At 40.2% G+C, this 24,932-nt stretch overlaps 1 protein-coding gene across 4 annotated transcripts in view; it reads right to left on the bottom strand.

The window, feature by feature from the left end:
- Positions 1 to 24,932, bottom strand: part of KCNQ1 (potassium voltage-gated channel subfamily Q member 1) — a 583,123-nt gene that overhangs the window by 151,475 nt on the left and 406,716 nt on the right. For all 4 annotated transcript variants that reach the window (XM_014602362.3, XM_019476843.2, XM_019476842.2 and 1 more), the window contains 3 exons: positions 20,837 to 20,931; positions 20,117 to 20,163; positions 17,115 to 17,176 (listed from right to left, as the gene is read on the bottom strand). In XM_014602362.3, coding sequence (XP_014457848.2) covers positions 17,115 to 17,176; positions 20,117 to 20,163; positions 20,837 to 20,931 — 204 coding nt within the window. The remainder of the gene's footprint in view (positions 1 to 17,114; positions 17,177 to 20,116; positions 20,164 to 20,836; positions 20,932 to 24,932) is intronic.

Genomic DNA, 24,932 nt, shown 5'->3' with positions numbered 1-24,932 from the left:
GTGGTGATTCAGTTCAGAGAAGATTTGGCCAGATTCAGTGGCCAAATCTGAAATGAATCAGGGGACCAATTAAACCAGCTGAATCAGTTCAAAGCTCTCTGTATCTTTGGAAAAGATTCGGAGAGCTTTCATGATTCGGGCAGTCCCCGGTGGCTGCAGCATGGAGCTACAGCTGACTCCAAGCTGGTAAGTAGGGGCAGGGAAGGGGACCATGGGGGGACCCCTGCCAGCCCCCCTGCCCATTCCCCCAGGCTCCCCATGGCTGCCCCACCCGCCCCAGCTCAGTACTTTAAAGAAAAGCCCTTGTGCTCACCAGGTGCTGCCAGGTAGGGGGGTGATCCCAACTGCCCCCCCACTGCCCCATGCTGCATGGAGGGCTCTGCACGAGCCCCCTGACCCCCCTGCTCCCCCAGCCCCCCCATGGGTGCCCCACCTGGGCCAGCTCCAGCCCTTTAAGAAAAAAAAAGCCAAGAAAAACCCCGGGACTTACTGCTCCTGCAGTGGCCTTGGGGCTTCAGGGGCTTGTGAAGAGGGGGGCAGCGGAGATCACCCTCCCACCCACAGGAGTGGTGAGTCCGGGCGGGCGGGAGGGTGTCGATTTTTTTTTCCTTAAAGGGCCGGGACCTGGGGCAGGCAGGGCAGCCATTGCTGGGGTGGGGGATGGGCCTGGCTGATTCGGAGATTTAGCCGAATCAAATCGGGACAGTGATTTGAATCACCGAATCGAATCACTGTCCACCGAATCCAAAGTGAATACTAGCCGCTTCGCACAGGCCTACTCTCTATCACATGGATTGGAACATCTCACCTAGTTCTGTAGTAAGAGGCTGATTCCAATATAAGGACATAGGCACAAAATACCACAGGACAGGATAAGACTTCTTGGGACAACCAGTTGGTCCCCTTTGTATTTACTTCCATTCCACAAATAAATATCTATTAGGAACTAGCTCTTAGAAACCCACTGGAAGAATGCAGTGCATATCAGTTTATGTCAATATGTAGTATCCTACTATTTTCAAGTGAAATATTAACAGTCTTCTTCTAGTTTTCTAATTATGAGATTGTTTTGCTTGGGTTTTAAACCATTCATCGGTCAAATGTGCAGCAGATTTCAGTTTCCTTTGTAGCGATTCTGACATATTTTAAAGAAGTCATTTAAATTGCCCTGCAGGCTTAATGCTGTCATGAGATTAAGCTTGACCTCTAAGGATTTCCTACCTATAGCAGTTTGAATGTGAAATTATCCTGACTTCTCAGCTTCTTCCACAGCAATAATTTCCTTTAGAAGAACCAGTGACCAAAATATTACCTGAAATTTTTGGATACAAAACCACATGTGCTGCAGTATGTTTTTTTGGATTTATATTTGATACCATTTTCCTACACAAATATTAGTAACCTTGTTTAAAATAAATAAATAAATATGTAAGCAAACTACAAGTTGATGATTTAATAAATTTTTTGCAATTACCTGAAGCCCATTCCTGGCTGATATAAAACCTAACCTTTGGAATCTGACCTACCAGGCATTTATTTGACATAAATCTGGACAATACCCATATTTTAAGCGCTAATGTGGCTAACTTGTCTGTCCTGATTAGTTGGTACTGGACTTGCACTGCTTTTATTTGATGTTGTATAGCCTAGACACCTACAGAATCCAAAACCTGCTGGCCTAGATACTCAACTTTATTCTGTTTACTATTGAGAGCGGTCAAATTCTGTACTGTCCAACTACCTAGGAAGGACAGAGCTTACACTGTAGAGTTTACACTGTAAATGAATGAAAGGCAAAGGCTAGAAGGGGCAGCAGAGTACAGAGCAATGAAGAAACTTCTCCAAAGTTGCATTGTAGATCAGAGACAGAGCTGGATAAAGAGCTAAAACTCTGTTAAATGATAATCCCTCACAGACAGATTAACTGTTCCATGATGTCTCTTAATCATTCTTTGCAAGAAAATAAAGGGACTCAGGACCAATTGTCTTTCAGTCAATCATGGCCCACATGCCTCATCATTGTGTACTATTCAAATCTACCTTTGAAGACAGAATTTATTAATTTCCTCATGGAAATGTCTATAGCGCGCCTCATTATAGTGTACAAACACTTCATAAATGTTAATTGTCACAGCAGCCCTGTTGGATGAGGAGAGCATTAACTTTTATCCCCAATTTATAGACTGCAAGGCATAGAGAGATGAAGGTCATGAGTGACCATTAATGTTGGCTGCCCAATTTCAGACATCTATGATTATATCACAAAATGAACACACAGGCAAACTTAACTCTGGCATTCCTAACTTTTGAAAGTTTGACTTTACATCCTTAATAATGTTCCCATAACATAAGGGTTTGTTATTTTTTTCATTGCATACAATAATATTAATGTAACAGCCAGTGGCACATACATAGGATTTGCTTGTATCCTAATTTAATTAAACTTCCAGTTGTGCTATGCAAGAGAAATACTGTCGAAGCTGCTGCTTTTTTTCCCCTTCACAGGCAGCGGAAAGAAAACAAGCCAATCCCTAAGTCACCAAAATCAATGAAGCATTTGTAAACAACAGCTATGCATGTGTCTAGTATATGGGCAAGTTTTTATTGCAGCAGCAGTCTTATGACTGAGTGACAGCTGGCCTGTGTTCCTCACTGATAATAAATATGAAAGGGAGGGGGGAAAAAAGAAGCTATTTGTTTTGGGCTTAACACAAAAAAATATACACCAGGCTGAGACACATACAGCTTTCCTGGACTTATCCCAACTTCTTTTCTGCTTTTTTTCCTCTTAAATCCACAAGAAAGGTTCTCTCTTTTCAGCCTGATTAGCTGATCTTTGTCTTAGTTATATCTCCAATTTTGAATTATACTGCACAGTACAGACATACAGAAATCAAGGTAGGTAACCATCTAGGAGTCACCTGCTTTTTTTGTTTTCCAATATAACTTCTTTAATTTAATTTTTCATTCCCCCTCCCTCTATGCAAATTAAATTGATTGAATCTATCTTACTCTAACATCTGATCATAATTTCTCAATGTTCAAGACTGCCTTCTTACAGTTGGATTCCAAATGTTGGACATGGGAGGGCCAGTTAGTTAGTATCTTGGAGTAGTGTATGGACAATCTGTCCCATGTATCTGTGCCTGCTTCCTCAGTTATCTGAGCTACTCATGACTTGTGTGGTGCTTCAGCAGTTTTTATAGCGGGTTCTAAAAAACATCAAACTGAACAGAACACAAGTGATCTACTGGAAGGGGATCAGGTCTCCTCACTTGACTGTTTTTTCCCTGTAACGTTCCTCTGGTCAAACCCTTGCAGAAACTATTTTGGAGGGGAAGGTGTAGGGTGGGGGTAACTTCTTCACCCCTCTCCCATGCTTTGCCTGGGATTATGATGATCCTTATGCTAACAACTGAGTTTACAAATAACTTAAATATGTTAAAGTAAAAAGATCCACCTCCACTGCAAGCTACCTCCTTGAATATTCTTTACTTGTCCAATGTACCTCATTTGGTGGGTTCGTCACCTGTGAACTTTGCCACTCAGTAGGAATGGAGGCTTTTCCCAGACAAATAATCTCCAATAAATTAGAGCTCTACCACTGGGAAGTTGCAGAGCTCCGAGTTTTATTTGGTACAATTAGCAGTTGTACCTACTGGCAGTTATAAGTCTAAATACCAGGGCATACACAGTGGGGCTGTGTGAAATTTTGGTGGCCGCTTCATTTAATTTTGGATTCGGATATTTAGACAGTTGTAACATCGAATCCAAAATGAAACACAGGGCTCTGAAACAGCTCCGAAATGAAACAGGCCATCCAAAATGTTTCAGATGTTTCAGAGCTGTTTCGAGCTGTTTCAGAGGCCGGCTTGCAGGGAAAGAGGGAGGGGGAAGAAGGGGTGGAAGGACTGCTCTGATATTGATATCTGTAGCTGGCCAGTGATAACAATCTGTCCCTGAGGTACCTTCCAACCCCAGTGCTGGGGAATCAAACCGGGAGTGGGGGAATCAAACAGGGAGCTGGGGAATGTTCAGGGCCCTGAACATTCCCGCAGTCCCCAGTTTCATTCCCCATCTCCCCAATCTTTCCTCCAGGTCTCTGATTGTTTTTCCCAACTCTTCCCCAGATCTGTGCATGGGACAACAGCAGGCTGCCGCTGCCGGTAAGTGATACTAGTTTTGCTTTGAACAGTTTGAGGTGCAGTTTCACAAAAACCCCTGCACATATCTCCTTAAAACTTGGCAGGCTTCATGCCCTCAGCAGGGGCTACTACCCCTGCATTTTTCACCCTGCTCTGCCTTCATACTCACACATCATGAGTTTTGCTTTGAACAATTTGAGGTGCTGTTTCCCAGAAACTGCTGCACCTATCTCCTTGAAACTTGGCAGGCTTCATGGCCTCTGAAGGGGCTACTATCCTTGCAAGTTTCATCTGAATCAGGCATGAAATGACAAAGTTATATGTATTTTAGTGATTCCCCATTATAGCTTATGGCCAAAACACTGTTGAAATTCTTAAACAGCTCCAAAATAATTTCGGCTGAAATGAAACAGGACAGTGATTCATAACACCAAAATGAATCACTGTCCCTCTGAAATGCCGAATCCGAAACAAAACAGAACACAGCTGTTTCAGAGAGCCCTACAAAACACCGAAATGAAACACTGTCCCTCCAAAATGCCGATCTGAAACTGAAACAAAATGCAGGCATTTTGCACAGCCCTATACAGCCTAGAAGGTTTAAGAGCTATGACGATGGGCGATAAAAACATCACAAAAGTATTTGTACAAGGCGGAGTAGAAAGGAGCAGGCATGAATGGTGGCTCTAGAATGACAGGATAAAATGAAAACAAAGAGAGTTTCTAAGAATAGTTTTTGGTACACATCCCAGCAGGGCAAAAGGCCAGTCCCTGCTCAGATGTTTGGGGAAGGGGCTACACACACTTACACACAGTTTAATTTTCATTGTCGCTTAATATGTTTTTTGGTAGGCTAGCATTTTAGAGCCTTTGTGTAGCTCTGGGCATTTTTATTTTGGAGACAATGCATTTATTCACTCTTTTTTCCAGGACTGGACAAGGGGTAGTATTTATTAGGTGTAGTGTCTGACAAACCCTTTAGTGCTGTTAATCACACCAGCTTCCTTGATATATTAAGGCTATTAGGATTTAATTAGGTTAAGATGCAGATGTTACTAAGTGAATCACCTCCTATCTGTCTAATGGGAACCAAGTGTTGCATTAAGTGGAGTCATTTGTTTGAGAGAGAGAGAGAGAGAGAGAGAGAGAGAGAAAGAAAAGAAACTGAAGCAAATGCAAAAGTAAAAGTAACAGATGTCACGGAAGGGTCAGTAGCTAGTGATGCCAGGTCCAAGACTTTTTAAATAGTAATTTGCTTGATTATTGCTCTCAGCTTAAACATTTAATTATAGCTTTAATATTCACTTTCACTTGAAACATTATATAACATTTTCTCTCTAATGAAAGCAGATATGCTCCCTCTATGCAAGGCTGTGGGAACTGTGTTAGGAGGCCAGTTTCTAGCTGGTTTAAAAGCTTCTGTCTAGCACAGTTTCAGTACATTTATATTGGCTGGTTTTATGTGTTTCTATATGCTGTCCTCAAGTATTGAAGGTTTTTTAAACTCAATGGAATACCATTATACCCAGGTCCACACTGGCCAATGTAATCATGCAAGGCTGCAGGAGCTTTAAAACACGTTAATAAAAAGAATGATGGTTTATAATTCAAGGCACTGGACTGAGACTTGGTAGATTCAAATTAAACTTCTGGCTTTGCTATGGACTTCTTCAGATGTACTTTGGGCAAGTCACTTACTTTCTATGCCTAATTTCCTCCCCTGTAACATGGAGCTAATGTAATTTTTCCTTCCATACTTTGCCTGTCTTATTTACTTAGACTGTAATACTTGTGACAGCTGCATTAAAGAAACGTATTTGGTAATTACATGTTGCTGGGTTTTTGGTTGTAGCCATGTTGGTCTAAGGACATAGGCAGCCAAGGTTCTCTGAGTAGATGTGATATCTTTTGTTAGACCAACTGAATAGCTGGAAAAGAGTTCTTAGCAAGCTTTCAGGTGAAATCATCACCCTTCTTCAGGCACAGAAAGTCTCTGCCATACTGAGACCTCACTCCTTGGAGCCTCAGTACAGCAGAGTTTTCCAGTGCCTGAAGAAGAAGTATGATTGCACCTGAAAGCTTGCTAAGAATGTTTGTCTACCCGCTCAGTTGGTCTAACAAAAATATCACATCTATTCAAAGAATCTTCCCTGCCTTTGGTAATTATAAACATTTGTGTGTGATTTTAAAAATATATACTTTAATGAAAATCTGATTTGCATACATGAGGATACACAATAGCTTTTGCTCAAGCTCTGTCACTGCTTATACTGATGCAGAAGCAGCAAGTGAAGCAGACTGGGATTTTAAGAATGCTGTAATCTGCTTGCAAAGTTCCCCCCATCACCAACCCTAAGCCTGGCACTGATGTGCTACTCACTCCCTGACTGCATTCTACTTTCCATTCTTTTTATGTTCAGAAGAGTGAGGCAGAAGGCAGAGCAGGGTGGCACCTAGAGACTAAACTTATTCAGAGAGGCATAAGCTTTGGTGGGTGACAGCCTACTCCATCAGCTGCTGTGAACCTTTGTCATGGCATCTAATGAAGCAGGCTGTGGCCTATGAAAGCTTTTACCTCTCTGAATGAGCTAGTCTCTGGGTGCCACCCTTCCCTGCTTTTTGACTGACTTCAGACTAACATGACTAACTTCCTAGGTCTCTCTACAAAACAGAGAGAGTATGCATATTCATCCGGGAGGACAAGGGTTTTTTTTATCTTTTAGTGTGAACTTTTTTGTAGCTGAAAGGACTCCATTTTTTTCCCTCCCTGATCCCCAACATCAAATTAGAATAAATATTAAAAGATTCTAATTCTTCTGAAGTTGTTTTATCAAGAGGCATCTGACAAAGATCAAATTGAGCCCTGGGGCATCCGATTTTAATGGGGCTGCACTCTCCTTACATCAGAGCTGAATTTAGTCCTTTAGGTTAAAATGCTGATTGATTTCTTACCTGTAAGATTTTTATGGTATTAAAAAGAATTTTACCTAGCTTTGAGGAGAGCGGCAAGAGAGGAAAATAGAAGTGTTTCATCTAGCATTTTTTAATCCTTTTGCTCTGATGTGTTCTATAGGATATTTGCTCCATACTACTGTGCTACATTCCCCATCTGCAAACTCACTGTGCATTTCCACCCCACAGCAGATGTAAACAGCCTACGCAAAAGAATGGTGTGGGCTGAGTTTCAAATCTTGCTTTCATCATGGGTTTATCTTTGAAATGCCAGACACAACAGGATTTGTGCGGTTTAACGGAAGATCGAGTCATCTTGATTTGCAGACCTTATGTCCACTCACATACCTACTCAAACATAAACACAAATAACCAATTCCCAGAATAGCAGCTAAAATGAAGACTGTTTAGCAGGTTATTTATTTGACCAGCTGGTTCCTGATCATTCCTTCTTCAGGCCTAGTAGTTTATAAGCTAGCCAACAGGCTTTGTGTGACAACTGGCATGTTACATAAATTTTTTCTTAGATTTCTACTCACAGTAAGTAGCTCTGCGTATTGGTACAACTTGAAACCTGTCTATATATACTCACTTGATATGGACAACTCCAAGTATTCAAAAAAAAAAAAAAAAAATCACAGGCCAATACCCTAAGAGTCAGGATATCAAGTCTGGGAAAGAAAAAAAAAAGGGTGGGGGGGGAGATTAAAAAAAATGAGGAGCTATAAATATATGGTGTCTTTATTCATGCTTTCCATGCAACCATGGATCAAAAACCTGGGATGAAATCCTGGCACCTCAGTGAAATAGCAAAATCCCTGCTGACTCCAACAAGGTCATGATTTTATCTGTTCTCTTTCTGTTTTCTTTTTAATGAAAATGGAGGTTTTCATATAACCCCATTTCCCATGACCTGAGAAGCTGAGGCTTTCAGAATAAACACCAGATCTGAGCTGGCAACACTGTTCATTTCTTATGTGAGTAGCTCTGTAGCTCCCAGGCCCAAAGGATAAAAATGTTTACTCCCAAACCCAAATAGCATTTAGAATACAATGAATACTACAATTTTATTTGTATATTACAAAAAATAATGACATTATTATATTTTTACTTGTACGTCAGTAGAAACTAGATCCTTCAAATAGTGACTGGAGCACATCGTACTAGTCAATGAGCACAGCTACAATGAAAAAGAGGTCCCTGCCTGAAAGATCTTGTAGGGTTAAGGTTCCAGTCCTCTAATATGTCACACTCATGGGCAGTGGTAGTGTTATCACAGGAGTTCTGCGTGAACAGAAGGGACTGTTTGAATGGACATCACTGAAAGACTGGGGCCCAGGTTATGGAATCTAAGGGACTGAATGGTGCAGGATATAGGAAATGGAATTCTCTAATCTTTTGCACTTCTAGGTTTATCTGTGGCCACCTTTGTGTAAGTTCGGCGTGACCAAGTCATTAGAATCTGAAGGGTTTTCACTGGATCATAGGAAAGAAGAACTGGAAGGGACCTCATAAGTTCATCTTGTTTGGTCATTTGCTTGAAGCAAGATCATCCCTTCCTAAATCACCTAAGCCAAGTGTCTGTCCAACCTGTTCTTGAAAATTTCCATGGGTGGAAATTTTACAACTTCTCTAGGTAGCTTGTTCCTATGCTTGACCAGCCTCATAGTCAGAAAGCTCCTCCCAATTTCCAAACTAAGTTTCTTTTGCTACAGCTTGAGTTCATTGCTCCTCTATGGCCACAGAGAAAAATCCATTTCCATTCTCTTGAACTGCCTGTGTAGAAGAATATGTAGTTTCAGTTCTGCTTATAAAGATCAGGCATCCCATGGGATTGAAACCCAGCAGCCAAACTGCTCCCCAACATTTGTACTCTATCTCTGGAAAGAGGTCAACAATTAAATGGGTAAGAATAATTAATCTATGCCCTTTCAAGTTTTTTCTTAGATTGTTATTGGTCCTGTTTGTGGTTGTAAGAATTGTACGCTGGGTTGGTAACCACCAGTTGGTGACTGTACCTGTGCTACTGATTTTACTTCTGAATTAGGCACACATTTTTTATAGTTCTATCTCTGAGCATCTAGAAGGCAGACTGCCAGTATTGTATAACCTGTCTGAACAGCCTCAAAAACAATTCTGAACATTTTCAGTGCCAGCATTGAATAACCTGTCATTCCTAGTATGCCTTCTGTGGTATCTCAAACTGCTTTGAGATGCCGCAACAGGCACATGCCCACTTGTCTGGACACAGCCTAATAGTGCTCATATAAAGCAGGAATTTCAAAGAAAAAGGAGGTCTGAGGAGGCCTGCATAACATGTGAAGGAATCTTTGGTATAGTAGTCAACACCACGGCAAGCACTTGCCAATGGAAGGAGGTATCCAAGGTGTCACTTTTTTCTTCTACACTGCAACTGTATGCAGATGCATAGTACATAGATTCTTTCTCCAGCAAAATATATTTGCTTAGAAGAACTATAACCCAAATCATATTTGATCATATCAGGCTCCTACAAGTATATGTATGTATGGCAGGAGGCGCAATTGCAGGATTGCACATCAAATCACATCATGCCTTACTACTAGTGCAGGGGGAGCCTGGGATCATGAGCACTGGGATCATGAGGGGGTTCCCATAGCTGGGAACCCCCTCAAGTGATGGGGCTCCCAGGCACAGGGGCATACCTGGCCACATATTTAAATAATGGTGTGATAGGGATGAGCCACAAAGTTATTACACATTTCTGGTGCAATAACTTGTGGTTTATTCCTCTTTTTATCACACTACTAATTGATTGAACATGTGGCCTGGTTACAATGTAAGACGCAATTAACTGGTTAATCATGTCTTAAGTGTAACATGTGGCAAGGGCCTAATTCATTCACCTACTGCTCATCATTCACTCAGATACCAGTCCTAGATTTTATTCCTTTCTAGGCCTTTGCATGTTGCAAACCCGAAGACAGGATCATATCAAAACACAGGAGCACAGCAGAGGAGTCAAACATCAAATGCCCCTTTGTAATGTGTCTGAAGTAGCATTCCAAACATTTATGACTAAGCTATGACGACAATGATCTTGTTCAAGATTGTTACAGCAATGTCTGTGGCTGCATGCCATAAATATATGCGATTAAAATGAAGTGAAAAGAGTTATTCTTATAGACCAACAGCATTAATGGAATGAACTTTGAAAGGAAGAAAGGAAAGCAAGAAAGCCCTCAGCAATACATCTTACTCAAGTTAATCTCAGAATATAAATTATAAGACCTTTCTCATCTCTTTGTGCATATTTTTTTCTTTTGTTCCTTACAAACTGACTGCAGCCATACTCATAAGCTGACACCAACATTTACTGTCAGAACACTGACAGAAAGACATATAAGGTATAGTAACATACTTACAGTTAAAACTGCTACAACACACATGCTAGCCAGAGGAAAAAATGACTCAAAGTTGTATATACAAAGTTCAGTGTTTCTGCTCACCCTGGTCAAGGAAAGTTGAAACGTTGGATCATCATGACTGTATTATATTCTGATTAAAAGTTTTGCTTCAAAGCCCACTAAGTCAAGGGAAAGATTCCCATTGACTTTAATGGGCTTGGAGCAGGTCCTAAATCTTTTTGCACTGGATGTACTTGGAGCCCTTTATTACAAATGGCACGATTACAATTTACCTTGTGACACAGTAAAACACACACTTTAATAATAGAGGAATTTGGTGCTAGTACAGCTGGAACTGAATTGAACTGAATTGAGCTATACAAATTGGAGCAGAACCCTGTTAAGAAAGGTACAAAGGTGGGGAAGAAGTATTTATTCAGGGAAGCTTTCACCTTTTAAAAATGGGAGGAGATTTACAAGGAATATTGACTCTGCTGGTTGCAATTCAGTGTTTGACTTCGGTTCAATGCTGCTGAAGAGGAATGAAACATTCTAAAATTTTTAAAAAATACATCCTTCAGATTACCCTGGGTTGTTTTACATGTTTTCAGATTTTCATAGCATCATAGCACAAGAAGCAGAAGTTGCTTTGTGATGATGCACCTTATTTTGAACTTATTTTAAGAATAGGGAATGATGAACCACGGCCTGGGAATTACGTTTTAACACTTAAAATGGTAGGCAACGGCCTGTGGTTGGAGGAAAGAAAATGTTGTCACTATTTAAGTATAATCCTTTGAGGAACTGCTGTGCACCACATCAAACTGATGACTATCAACCTCATAGAAGGTCGTCAGCACTTCCCAAATTGGCCTCGCACAAAATAACTTTAAAAAAGCTAGTATAAGTGCAATAAAGCCACCCCGGGTAATAATTATGCTATTAATACAGGCAACCTGGCATTAGCACTCTTAATTGGTTCCTGAAAAACAGAGCATTAAGTGAAATGAATGTTAAGTGAACCTGAAAGTATTTGACAACCCAAGATGGTGACCGCAATTCTTTTTAATAACCCAAGGTGGAGACTGTGAGAGTAATAATGAAACTCGCTGAGCGCTAAGTGAAATCAGGTATCAATTTTAAATGAGTGTTATAGTGAAATAGCACTAAGTGAAATAGTGTTAAAGCGTGGGTTGCCTGTACTTAGCCTTCTTCTAGTGAATTTATTTCATGGCTCCAAGAGCAAGACAAAAACATTCATTAAGTAAACTTTGCGGCATCTCAAGACACCACTTCATTAATGATGGAAAAGCAGATACCTCTTGGGTAAATTGCAGAAGCTTTCTGATTGCTCAGGAACAGTACACTATAACTTACAATAGGACATGAAAAAAACCTCATCGGATTTCAATTACGGTGAAACTTAGGTGGGCTAACCATGGTTACCACCTTTCATATTTACATACCTTGCTATTATCACGTACTTTTTATTGCAACAAAGCATATGGGATGTTTAATGGTGGTAAATGGCCTGGAATTCAGTTTTAAATCCCATTATACCTTCAGGTGTTTTTATTTTTGAGACAGAATGTTGCATTTTAAACATATAACTAAATCCTTGTAGGTTACATATTTTATCATCTAGATTGCTCCCAGTGTGTATTCCTAGAGAAATCCATATTCCTTATCCACAGCAGCAGGTTTTCAAGCAAGTGACATATGTCAAGATCCCAAATGTTCCACGAAATCTACATGATAGCGAACTATTTATTGATAGGTCAATCAGCAAACTCAGGACTAAAGAAAAAAGGATATCAAGAATCTGATTTAGTGAAAGAACCATGCTAAAATATGGTATAGCTGTATCTGTCAATATATTTGGAATCCCTAGTTTCTATATGGACGATAACAATACAGCAGAAACCAATTAAAGCCAGAACAATGTTAAGATACAGTTTAAACAGGGTCCTCAAACTCATTTTAAAAACCAGTGCAAACAAGGCCTTGGAATCATTATTACTTTCATTAACCTTACTTAAGTAAATTTCCTGTTTAGCTATTGCAGTGATATTATGCCCTGATAGTTTTGGGGGTTTTTTTAATGTTGTATTGGTCTTCAGAGTTTTGCTCTATTAACATGACTGAGACACACACAGATAAAATTTTCAAAAGCATGTGTGCAAAAGAATATGCATGCACTTTGGATATGTCTTGATTTGCAAGACTGGTAGGTCAGCATTGAGAGTAATATGTGGTTTCCTACTACAGGACTTCCACATATGCATAGCAGTTCAGTACAGTCTTTCTGTTTTAAGTGGATAACATTAACTCTCAATATCCCCAGTGCTTATAAAAGGTTATTGTAAATGCATTAAACAGTGTTCATCCTGATTACACTTTTATATTGATTCATTTTCAGCGAAATAATGCTGTACAGGAGTTTTGAGTATAGTGTGTGTTAACAGCTAGAAAACTGCTTTGGATTACAGTAATCTTTTAATGGAGAAAAAACAAAAATCTTATATGAGAGAAGTCTGATTTAAAACCCTGTGAACTTGGATTCTGATATTCTTCTCTTCACACACAGAGTTTTCTCCACATCAATGGAAGATCTGGCATTCAGGGAGAGTAGACTACTGGAGTCCAGGACTGCCAGATTTTGTCTTTGCTGCTATGGTCCATATGATTTTCCAACAAGTCCATTTTAACACCAGAAATCTATGGGGAGTCAAGTTATGTGCCTACATGACTGTATCTCAGTTAATAATCAGAAAAAGACTGGATGGGATCAGATAACTTTTCCTGCCATCGACTACAACAATCACAACACAGGGTGGATGAAGAGAAAAAGAGCAACTGAGATAAATAAAAGATCTTGAGTACACTGTAGCCTTGCTTGTGCAACAAGCTCCCCAGTGCAGCCTAAGCTGAACCACTGACATGTGGGGTGTTCTGCAGATGGATCAACAGTGGCACCTATACAACTGTGTATATCCGGAACACTGCTTTTGATTTTCCATTTGGTAGCCAGCCAGTGAGTCAGGGGGAGGGGGGCTTGGTCATTCACAGATGTTTCAAGATAAAAAGAAATGAGGTTTTACCCAATGAAAATAAATTGATTTGTCCTTGTTCTTTCCCTACTCACCACATCCTTTGAGGTGTAAGTTAGAAGGACAGATGGGTACTTAGATACATTTTTCACAAGAACAAAGCACTCAACACTGGCTGTTTCATGCAGCGTAGAACAATGGCAGAACCAAGGTGTGTTCTGAGAACTACCGAGCATTGAAGCCCTTTATAGAAGTAGCTCAGGTAATGAGACATAGTTAGTTACCAAGCACTTCTTGTAAAACCTTCTCTTTGGTTGCATACAACTTTACTAACACTAAAATGTTCAGCAGAAGCAAAAGTTTATTCCATGGGCAAATGAAAGTAGTTTTGGCTGGCCGGGGATAGGAAGAACAGGGGGATGGGACGAAGGGGAGGGGAATTAAAAAAAAACACAAATACCTCTCCCTTAAATTACTAAATTTTCATTCTGGTCAATGTCTATGGAAATTTTCAGTTTCCATAGTACAAGGTTATGTTTGACTTTGGATAAAAAAAAATTAAAGCATACCATACCTTTCCCTTTCAAGGACCATTTCTTATGACGTATGTGAGATGTGCGTGGCTTTAAAGCAGATTTGCTCATCTTACTATTCCAGGTGCAAGCAAGAACATTGCCAATGGTGAAGGCAATTTCCAGAAATATCACACAGTGAAAGAGGTGATCCCAAGGTAAGAAAACAGCTTTTAAATGAAGCATGTTGAAGTCTCAGGGAGTGTTGCCACAAATTTTGGTCAGTTATGAGTCTGCCTGCTTTGCCTACTATTATGTAGTATATGAGGACCAGATATCTGTCCTGCCAACAAGGACAGATACTCATAATTAACAGCATCCAAAGCTGCCAGAAATGAAGGCCCAATTCTTTCCCCTGCCCTGGTCCCTTCCTGCTGGCACAACAGGGCTGGAACCTGGCCACAGCTCATCAGCTGAGAATGTGCTTGGCAGAAGGAATCCTCATTTGGGGTAGAGCCTGCACAGCTGACTCATATATTTCTCCCTGAAGTTGGCGAGGACAAGAATTGGGAATGATGTATGAACCAGCTATACTGAGGTTAAGCCAGCTCATTTAACCAGCTGGAGGCCAGAACATACAGCCTGGGCCTGGCCAGAGAAACATAGAGCCATAATAAACAGGACTTAATGACAGTCCTGCATCAGACCACTGATGTATTAAAGAATCTGACCCGGAATACTTTATGAAAGCCATTTTAAGTTGCCAATGAAAAAGATGAATTAGAACATTAGTTTGTCCACTCTATACAGGAAATATCAGATGTTCTTCTTAGGTAAAAATATTAAAAGACACCCCAAAGGTTTTAGCTGCCCTTAATCCTATTTTAAAAAATGACCTCAGTTTAAGGAGAGATTTTTTTCAAATGCACAATTTGCAAGAGGCGCCTAATTCTCACAGCAAATTAACAGGAGATGGGCACCTCAGCCCTTTGGACCTTGGAAAGGGTCCTTCTTGGAAGTCTAAGTTTAATTCCAAGCCAATAGGACTTAGAAGCCAAAGCCATTTACACACCTTTGTGATTTTTTTCTCTTGACCTTTATTCCTTTTATACAGTGTTCTGCAAGGATTGCACTTTGAAATCTATCTAGAACCTGTTATTTAGCATTTATTTGAAAAAAAGGCAGAAGTCAATCTCAAAGAGTAAAGTACCAAAAAGTAACTTTCGCATCATCTGCACCTGCAGTAAATTTATCTGATTTAACCATAGTCAATGTGTTGCCATAGATACTACTGTATTCAACAGAATGTTTGTACTGTCCAACTGAAATTTCTCTATTTTTAGTCTCACAGCTACTCTGAGATAACGTTTTTGCAGATAGAAGTAGCTGTATTGGTTAGATAACATGCAGCTTTGAAACCACAGATGACCTCATAGAACTACAAAGAAAGAAGCATCTGTTAGTTTAAAACAAAGTCTAAATTTAACCCAGATATACCAAAATTAAACAGACAGGTTTTTATAGTGGTATTACTAGACAAATAACAAAAGTCAGTATAAATTCATTGTATGTACTGATTATGGTAATGAGGATATACAGAAAATAAGTTATCATATAGAAAATAGATATTCCCCGAGTCAACCACAACATGAAAAAGCTCTTCTTCCAGATTTATTGTAGATGTCTACAATCACCACACAGAAACCTACTTTCTCTTTTGTTCGAGAACTACTGGCCAAATTGTTTTTGTCAGTGTTCTCAACGCTTTTTTGTTAAGTTTAGCACTATCAATCCACATCATGGATACTAAATGCATACACACAGGCCAGTTTTCTTAGAAAAGGCCTCCATTTATAGCTATAAATCCCCTGCATGAACATTGCATAGTGTAGTGTCTACATGTACAAAATCCACTCTTATGACTTCACAACTTTACAGTTCCTCACAATTGCAACGTTAAAGCCCTTGATCTTCACAAACCATCTTGGAATTCAATCATTACTATTTGAACAAGTTATATTCTTTAAAACACCATTTACTAGCATTCAGCAGTAGAAACCTCTGAATACTAAACATTTATGTGGTGAACTAAGGAGAGAACTATGTATGAAACAAACAAGTCACAGATAACTCTCCAGGGATTAGGGTGGTTGGATGGCATAATTTGGGACGAAACTCTTTTGATATGCAAAAAAGAACAGGTCCTCTCATGAGATTATTAGTTTATCTTGTTCCAAGTATATCCTGTGTGCTAGAAACCCTGTAAAGAGCAACTTTTCTGAAGATACTTCAGAAATTCTTCCTCAAGTCCTAACCATACCAACAAACTGTATAGGCAAGCTAAGCAGATCATTAAAATAAAAGAACCCTTTTCAAAATTCATACAATATTTCACATGGGAAATTGATGAAGGATTCAATCAATGCATCTCTGAGCTCCATCTCTGTCTTTACACACAGGCAATTCAATATTTCTAAATATGACAGTTTCTTGCTTTTGGTCTAATTCATCCAGTGCAGTTAATAAGTAAAATAAAGCACTGCAAAGCACTACACTGTTAATTTAAGATTGCAAAAACTGTTTTTCCTTAGTTTGATGTCACTTGAAAGGAAAAACTCCATTTGTCATAGAGAATGAAAACCAGAATAGAGCAAGATTTTTGTTCCCTCTCTAAGGAATAGTAGGTGGAGTTATATAAACAACAGAGCAATGATCAAAGAGACATCTTGGGACTGCAACATACTAGCGTATTAAAGAAACAGAGCCTTTTATCTATCACGGAGGAAGGAAGTAGAGCATCGAGACGAGTGCAACATATACCATTAAAAATCGAAAACCAAGTGAGTAATAGAAGAGAGAATCCTATTAATTAAAGTTTAAATTTTCCTCTGCTCTGTTAAAATGACAAAAAGAAATGCAATGCTTGGTGTTGAGATTTCACTTATTTTGGAAAGTTAGGTATATTGCTCCATTTTAAGCCATATTTTTTCCCTGAATATAATGAAACAAAGCACTGTAGCATGGCACATCATTTTTATTCATCGCTAAGCAAATGAAGACAAGGCCTACCTTGTCTTCCACTCTGTTCAACCTGGCACCAACTGTGTTATTCCCTCGATCCTTGCTTTTTTCTGTGAAGCAAGAAAAGTTTTCAAATGCATATACCGGGGTATAACCATAGCATGTAGCATTAAGATACAACAGAGATCCGGTAGCTGACCCATCAACATAGTATAATGGAGCACCTTTGAAGGCTGAAAGTTTTGTTTCAAAACAGCAGCTTTCTTTTCTTACTAATCATTAGGCCAAGCCATGCCTTTTAATAGCTTTGAAATCTAAGGCACTTTCCATCTTATTTTTATACTTCTGGGTAGAAGATTTAGCTGTTTCTAATTGTTTTTTATGTTTTTAATTGCCGTTTTTAAATGATCTAGAACCATGTAACGCTCTAGAGCCAGCTTGGCTGAGGTTTGATTTTTATTTTTTCTAGAAATGAGAAACCAGAAATGAAATGAATAGTCAAGAGAGTATACTTATGTATGTATATGTAGTAGGTCTAGCACCAAGGGTGGCTGTGGCACTCCCTGGGGGCTATGCAAAACCTGCCTCACTCTAGCTCCTTGGTGTATTCCCCCCATTATTTCGTCTGCCACACCTTGATGTATATGAATTGGCAGGCTGCCCCTAAATTCTGGGTGATCCTGGTTGCCTTTACCTGACCTAGCCAAACTCTTAGTTCTACTGTTGCTCTATGGTCCCTTACTCTGCCACCCAATTATTCTATGCCCAACTGGCCCTTAATAAAACCTGCAATTACCACTTGGCCCTTTCTTTACCTACTGGCCCTTTCTGTGCCTCGTGGCACTGAATTGCTTTCAAGGTATTAATCACAGCCTCCAGCCTCCCCCATAACCATGCCCATGTCTTGCAGATGTTGATTACCATCAGTTAATACCTACAGTCCCTCAGGCACTCATTCTTTTGTTTGGGTGCCTTGCTTGTCAGCCTTTATGACCTTGTCCCCTTTTTCTGGCTGTCATCTTTGGCCCCAACCCTCTCAGCCTCAGCCCCTACTGTGGCCTGCTCAGCCTCAGCCTCTGCTCAGCCATGGCCATGGCACAATTAGCCTCAGTGTGGTCACACCTCTGCTCAGTACAGCACTTGAAACACAGAGTGCCCCCAGGAACCGTGTCACGTGGCCTCCCGTCTATCCTTACAACCACAACCTGGTCCTCGGTCTTTACCAGCCTACAATAATCCCACCATCACCAATTGCTGCTCGGTTCCTCTCTGCAGGGTGTCCCAGGCTCCTATTCTGTTAGGCCCTTCCTTCCCCAGCACTGGCCCTCCTGGGCATACTCAGAGTTACCATAATCTCTCACCCCTGTGCTAGCAACTCTATCCCCTAGCACAGCCTGGGCCAGACTGTTCACTGGCTCAGGACTCTTCTGTATATATCTTATATATTTTGGGGCTCCACATCTTTTGGTCAGGGCATCCCCTGACCAGCTACAGGTGTCTTCCCTGAGCTTAATGAGTAACCTGCCCTCAGCTGCTGCAGTTTGCCTTTCTACTTTACTCTGCCTTATTGTTTTGCAGTTGGCTACCACACAGCTACTTCGTAGCCCCTATATTCTGGCTTCCCCTGGCTGCTTATTTTCCTGTGGCTATCCCTGGCCTCAGCTGCCTGCTTCAAATTGCAGGCTTCTAATGTTGCCTTCTTATTGTCTAAGCAGTAGAGATTACAGGACCCTGCTACAGTACAATAACATCTCCAAATAAAATACTACTGCATGGCATTTTGGTTGTGATTTTCATCTGTTTGACGATTTCAAAATACTATGTGAATATGGTTAATTTCAGTTTCACAGCCTTGCTGTGAGTACACCCCCCATTTTACAGAAGAGTGCTGAGGCACAGAGACATCAGAGCTGACATTTACAAAAAAGGTTGCCTACAAGTAGGTATGTAAATAAAAGAGGCCAATTTTCAAAGGCCCTGAACTTCATATCATAGCTTTTAAAATTATCATCCAAAATGGAAAGTATTGTTATGAATATTTTCCATAATAACATATTCTAATCTGCTTTGCTTTTGGCATGCTTCTTAAACCTAGGTTTTAAAGTTTATTCTAACATTAATGGGTCTAGCCTAAAGATCATGACAGGGGATTAAGAGTCAGGCCTCCTGGGTTCTACTCCTCGGGTCACTCATTAACTCATCCTGCTACTTTGCTCAGCTCTTCCAAGTCTTTCTATGGTTCATACATGTCAACTAAAGTACACTGATAGACAGGTTTTTTTTCTGGGTGCATATGATACATAAAAGTATCTGAGCACCTTCCTAATAATTCCTAAGGTTCTTCATTTAATCCTATACAGCAGGTATTTTCTTAAGTGTGTAACTGACAGAATGCTTATATTTCAGGAATACCATATTTGCTCACTTACCACACGCACCCTTTCTGCCAAAATCAGCCCGCCAGAATTGAGATGCATATTTTAAGCAAGTAAACTAATTTTTCTTTGCTGGAATAGAAAAAAGTGTGGAATGGAGCAAGTGGATGCTGTTAACTTATGGCCATCAAGATGGCTACCACTTCTCTCTGCAAACAGCAGAGATGGAGGCCAGTGCCAACCTTCTCACAGCTGCTAGTGAGGCAGTTGCTTTTGCCTTAAGAGCTACTGAGCTGGCTGAGGGGGAGTGAGCTGCTGCATGCAGTCTGTAGTATTTTAATGAGGCTTGTGGTATGAAAACAACACTACTAATTTACAGGAATCTATATAAAGAACTATTTACAGTAAAAGAAGTAGTAGTCTTAGTAGTGCCCTTGCAAGGGTCCGGGGCCTAGCCTTATTGCTGTTCTGCCACACCTGGAAATTCCTAATGCCTCACCCAGACCATATCCTGAGTTGCCATGCTTCCCGGACACTGTCACACACAGAGCCAGGAATCTTGAAAAGTTTTTTTTTCCCTATGTTCTGCTTTCCAAAAACAACATCCAGGTTTTATTTGGAGGTATTTGATATGTGAGAAAATATGGTATACCAACTTATGACATGGTAACTTACCTGAGACAGAAATAAAGAGAGATGGCTTCCCTATAGATTGGTCAAGCCTGGAAATTGAAAGACATTATATTGTCAGTAAAAGAAGAAAAGCATTCCTCAGATTTAAAGATATACATTCTGGGGTCAGTATACAGGATCTTTCTCCAAGTAGCACACTGTAAAGTTCAAGTAGTTCTGCTTCACAGTACAAATTAAGTATTAATCTGAACCAAGGCTGCCTCTGGAAATTGAAAACCATCAGCTCTATATGGCTAGGTTAGTGTTTTAGCCATGTAATAGGTTTTAGTGACCACTAATGTTCATAGTGTTCATTTTTGTCCCATTTTTCCCCCCTGATGCTTCACTTGTCTGGTTGTGCTATCATCTATGCTCTCTAGTATTATAGCTTAATAATAAGATCTTTGTAGTGGGCATTGTCTTTTTGTTAAGTGTTTATATAATGGGGTTGTTGTCTACAACTGGGTCTAACAAGTGCTCTGGCAGTACATATAAAGATATAAACAACAAATGGTTCTAAATGATTCATGGACCTTTTATTTACAGTCTCAGAATGATATTTTTTGTGAATTACATAAAAATATTCTGTAATGTTGTATGGGCCTACTATACCTACCACCGTAGTCTTTTACATCTTCTTGCATTGCAACCTACTATACTACTTTTTATGGACTACTCTCCAGAGACATTTACAAATTAAGACTATTAAACTTTGTAGCATACCTTCGCTGTAACTCTTTGATTCGCACCATCAAGTTGAGATGCCCCTGAGAATACTGTTCAATAACATCTCGTACATCATATGGCTTTCTAGCTTGCTGTTAAAAAAAAAAAAGAACATGAAGAGCCTGATAAATATCACAACAAAGAAAAAGATCTGCCTCAACAGGATGAGAAAGAGTATGTCGTAAGGATTTTCTCACTTATTAAGTATATGAAAAGATATTCAGACTTTTGAAGTTCCTTATACTGTCCCTACTACCTTACATATTTATTGGGGTTTGCTCATGAAGATCTCTACAACTCCCCATTCCTCTTTATACTCTTCCAAAAGAACAGAGGCTACATATTTTCAAACAGGTTAGTGAGAGGATGCTAGGCCAAAGAAGTGTTTGAAATTTGCTCCTAGATAATATCAGGATAACAAACTTCAGGGCAAATCAAAAACTCAGAGGCCAAGTGCCAGGGAAGTGCTATCTTTGCACATGCAAGTCTTACTCCTCTAAAGTCAATAACTAGAGGGTGTGAATTTCATAGTAGCCCATCAGACTAGCAGCACTGAACCACTGATGTTAGAGAAGCCTGCCTATTCAAATAAGCCTAATGTGTTAATCATGCTTAGCTAGTCATCTCAAAAAGGCCCACACTTTGATATTAGACCAACAAGCAATATTGGTTAAACAAGAGTCCTCCTCAAAACCTGGGTCTACACATAAGCCCAACACTGTAGTTTTACTGTTATATAAACTGGGCATAGACCTGAACTGAGATGTAAATGCAGAAAACAAGATGTCTGATTAAAGTTTTCTTGATGTAATTCCAGCAATACACAGTGGCTAAGCTAATAATTCTCAACAAAGCTTCTGCCTTGGTGCACAGCCAGCATGATAGCGCTGCTGAGTAAGTAACTGCTAAGAGCTTTTGTATCAACTTCAATAAAATCATGATCAGCTGTTAAGGAACTCATCTTAAAAGTGCAACAGAAAGCTGCATTAAACCCCAGTGCTATTGGAAACAACAAAGGGAGAAAAAATTGACTTAAACATATCTAAAATGAATGGGACATTTTACGCCTTACATTTTAAATATCCTTCCACCTTAGAAGGTGAAGAGCTCTTTTGGGAGATTATTTTCCAGCTTTAAAGATACCTAATAAATATGATTTACCAAATTGTTTGCTCTCCCTCACTGTTCAGATCAGAAGGGGCTGAGAGAACAACTGGACTCTAAGGCAGTGGCAGGCCTAGGTGTTTGGATAAGGTGAGTTTTGAAGTAAGATGAGACTCTAATATGATGTAGTTTTCTCCACGAAGAGCAAAAATAAATTGAAGAGGGAGAGACCAGGGGTGGGGGTGGGGCGGCAGGGGGACAGACTGTGACGTAGAGAGAGGCAGAGGAGCGGGGAGAGACAAACAGGCAGAGGGAGAGAGACAGGGGGAAATCCAGATGGGGAAAGAGGGACTTAGGTCACCTATATACATGCAATGAGGCTGCTCCAATGCACTGTAATTACAGTGCATTAGAGTAGGCTTGATTAATTGAGTCTACTGGAGCGTGGTAACTACCGTGTTCCAGCAGACTTCAGTGTCATGTGTATCAACATCCCTGTACTGAAAAATGGCGGTGGGGGCTGTGGCGTGCACAGTAGGGGATGCTACTATGCAGAGCCACTCACTTCACCGTGCCAGGCCCAAAACCATGCTTTGGGAGTCTCCCTTGGGAAGCCTACAGCTGGCTGTCCTGCTTCATGGAGAACACTCAGAAGCCTGGGGTAACGCTGCCACCACCCAGGCACTGGTCTCAGGTAGGGCTCTGTGCAGTCCAGAGCACAGACCCTGCAAACCTTGGGGGTGCTTTGCCCACAGTAATATTTCTGGGTGTTTCTTTCAGCCTGAAGTATCGCAAGAGAGGATCAGGTAGAACTGAGGGAAAATAAAAAGACAAACTTTGCTGGCCAAGATGGGAACAGAAAGCTTCTCTCCTCCCTCCACAGTAACACATCAAGGCAGGGTGTCACTCGATACCTTTGTTTATGGAGCGGTGTGGGGGGAGAGGTAGGACGAGGAAGTCAGAATACACTTTGAGCAAACATAAGCACGTGAGTCTGTACAGAGATAGGGTACTGTGGTTTGTTGAAGACGCCGCTGGCCTACACACAATTCCTAACTCCTGATTAGATAATTAGCTTCTATACATGGAAAAGTATTGAGTAAATTTAAAATGTAAAAAGAATAATTTTCTATATATAAACCATTTTCTATATATGTGTAATTACTGGAGTGGAGCATCTTATATTTGAAAACAGCTTGAAATCAGGTACATATAATACATTAAAATTGAAGGAGAGAGTGCTCCAGCATAAAGAAGAAAATTCTCTATTCCCTATGTACAATAGGGGTTCCTTCTCAAAGCAGAGATTTTTCTCTCCATCTGCCCACATTCTATATTATTACATTAATTCAAAAGGAAGAATTCCTTCAAACTAGCTCCTCAGCATTTTACTCTGATGAGGAGATTTGTAGGCTCTTAAAACTCTGCAGGGGTCACTTGAATGGAATTTTGAAAACATGCAATTTCCTAACTCTTAGTCATTTGCCCAAAGACAACCTTCTTAATGGGCTTCCAAGGAGTGGGATTAAATAGTTATCACTTTCTTAAACAGTAATTTATAAAAAAGAAAATTTAGTTAGTATATACTGTAACTCTGGATCTCTCAAAATTAATTACTCCTTTACCTATACACAGAATAATCTCACTGTCACCAAAATTGTGCTGTGCATTGTATAGAATCTACTGGGGACTCAAGTTTACTTTACCCTACATGCAGTTACATCATACCCAAGTATATTTAAAATGGCACTTTATTAGACCAAGTAGGAAATCGCAAAAACTAATTATTTTTCTGCAAAATCTTTTTTTGTTCTGCAATGAAGTTTAAAATCCAAAATTTTGTTTTTGAGATTTCCTACTTGGTCTAATAAAAGGTATCATTTCTAAACCAAGCGTTCTAGATTTTTGCATTTCATTTTGACCAACATGGCTACTAAATACATCCCTGAAACATGGAAGATGCTGAATTTGAGCCGATTTTGGATTTTTAACGTCATTGCAGAACAACAGGAAAGATTTTTAAACCTCCCTGCTTGCCATTGGACACCTCCAGGGAAGGAATCCTACCTGATCTACACAACAAAGAGCAACTCAGAACAACTCAGAGACAGTCTCACAGAAACACTCTTATGGATCCAGAGGCACAGGTTTTCCAACTCCAGCTCCCTCTGTGCAAAAATGAAGTGTATTTCCCTATGGGGACTTTTTACCATCTTTAATTTTCCCAGAGCCTGATGAAGGACCTTTGAGCCTGGAAGCTTGCAGAAAAAGATTTTTTTTTTTTGTGATTTCCTAGTTGGTCTAATAAAAGGTAGAATTTTGCACCAAGAGTTTTACATTTTTGCATTTCTCGCATATGAAACTTTTATTAGAACAGGGGTGGGCAAAATGTGGCCTGCAGACTGGATGAGGCCCACCAGGCCATTCTATCCAGCCTGTGGGGCTCCTAAAAATTTAGAAAATTAATATTTATCTGCCCCTGGCTCCCTGTCATGGGGCCCTCAATGGCTTGTCAAAACTCAATAAGCGGCCCTCCACCCAAAATAATTGCCCACCCCTGTATTAGAACAACCATAGTAGACCTAAGGGAATGGTCTTCCTGTCCTGCAATCATTTTCAAAATTTCAAAAGTTTTTCCATTCCAGCTGCAGCTGTAACCAGTTGGAGAGAAAAACCAAGTCACAATAAGCCAATAGCAGGCACTCAACTAGGATGTGAAGGAGTCCTGCTCTGCTAGTTTTCCCACATCCCAGGTAAGTGTCCTGATCATTGGCTTATAGGCTATTTTGGAGAGATTTTCTTTCAGGCCCCACACATGGTAAGAGGCACAATTGTGGGATCCTGCATTAGATCCCATCATGCCTCACTGCTGGTGCAAGGGGAGTCCTGCACCTCCAGGATGGGGAGATCACCACTGTGGCAATGCTCATGCTCTGGCAGTTTCATACACCCCCAAGGTGAGAATGGGGTCACTGGGAGGCATGCTGCA

Source organism: Alligator mississippiensis, chromosome 2 (assembly GCF_030867095.1).
Source record: "Alligator mississippiensis isolate rAllMis1 chromosome 2, rAllMis1, whole genome shotgun sequence".
Taxonomy (NCBI): domain Eukaryota; kingdom Metazoa; phylum Chordata; order Crocodylia; family Alligatoridae; genus Alligator; species Alligator mississippiensis.
The sequence above is the reverse complement of the archived record's forward strand: the minus strand, read 5'-3'. Positions and strand labels throughout refer to the sequence as shown.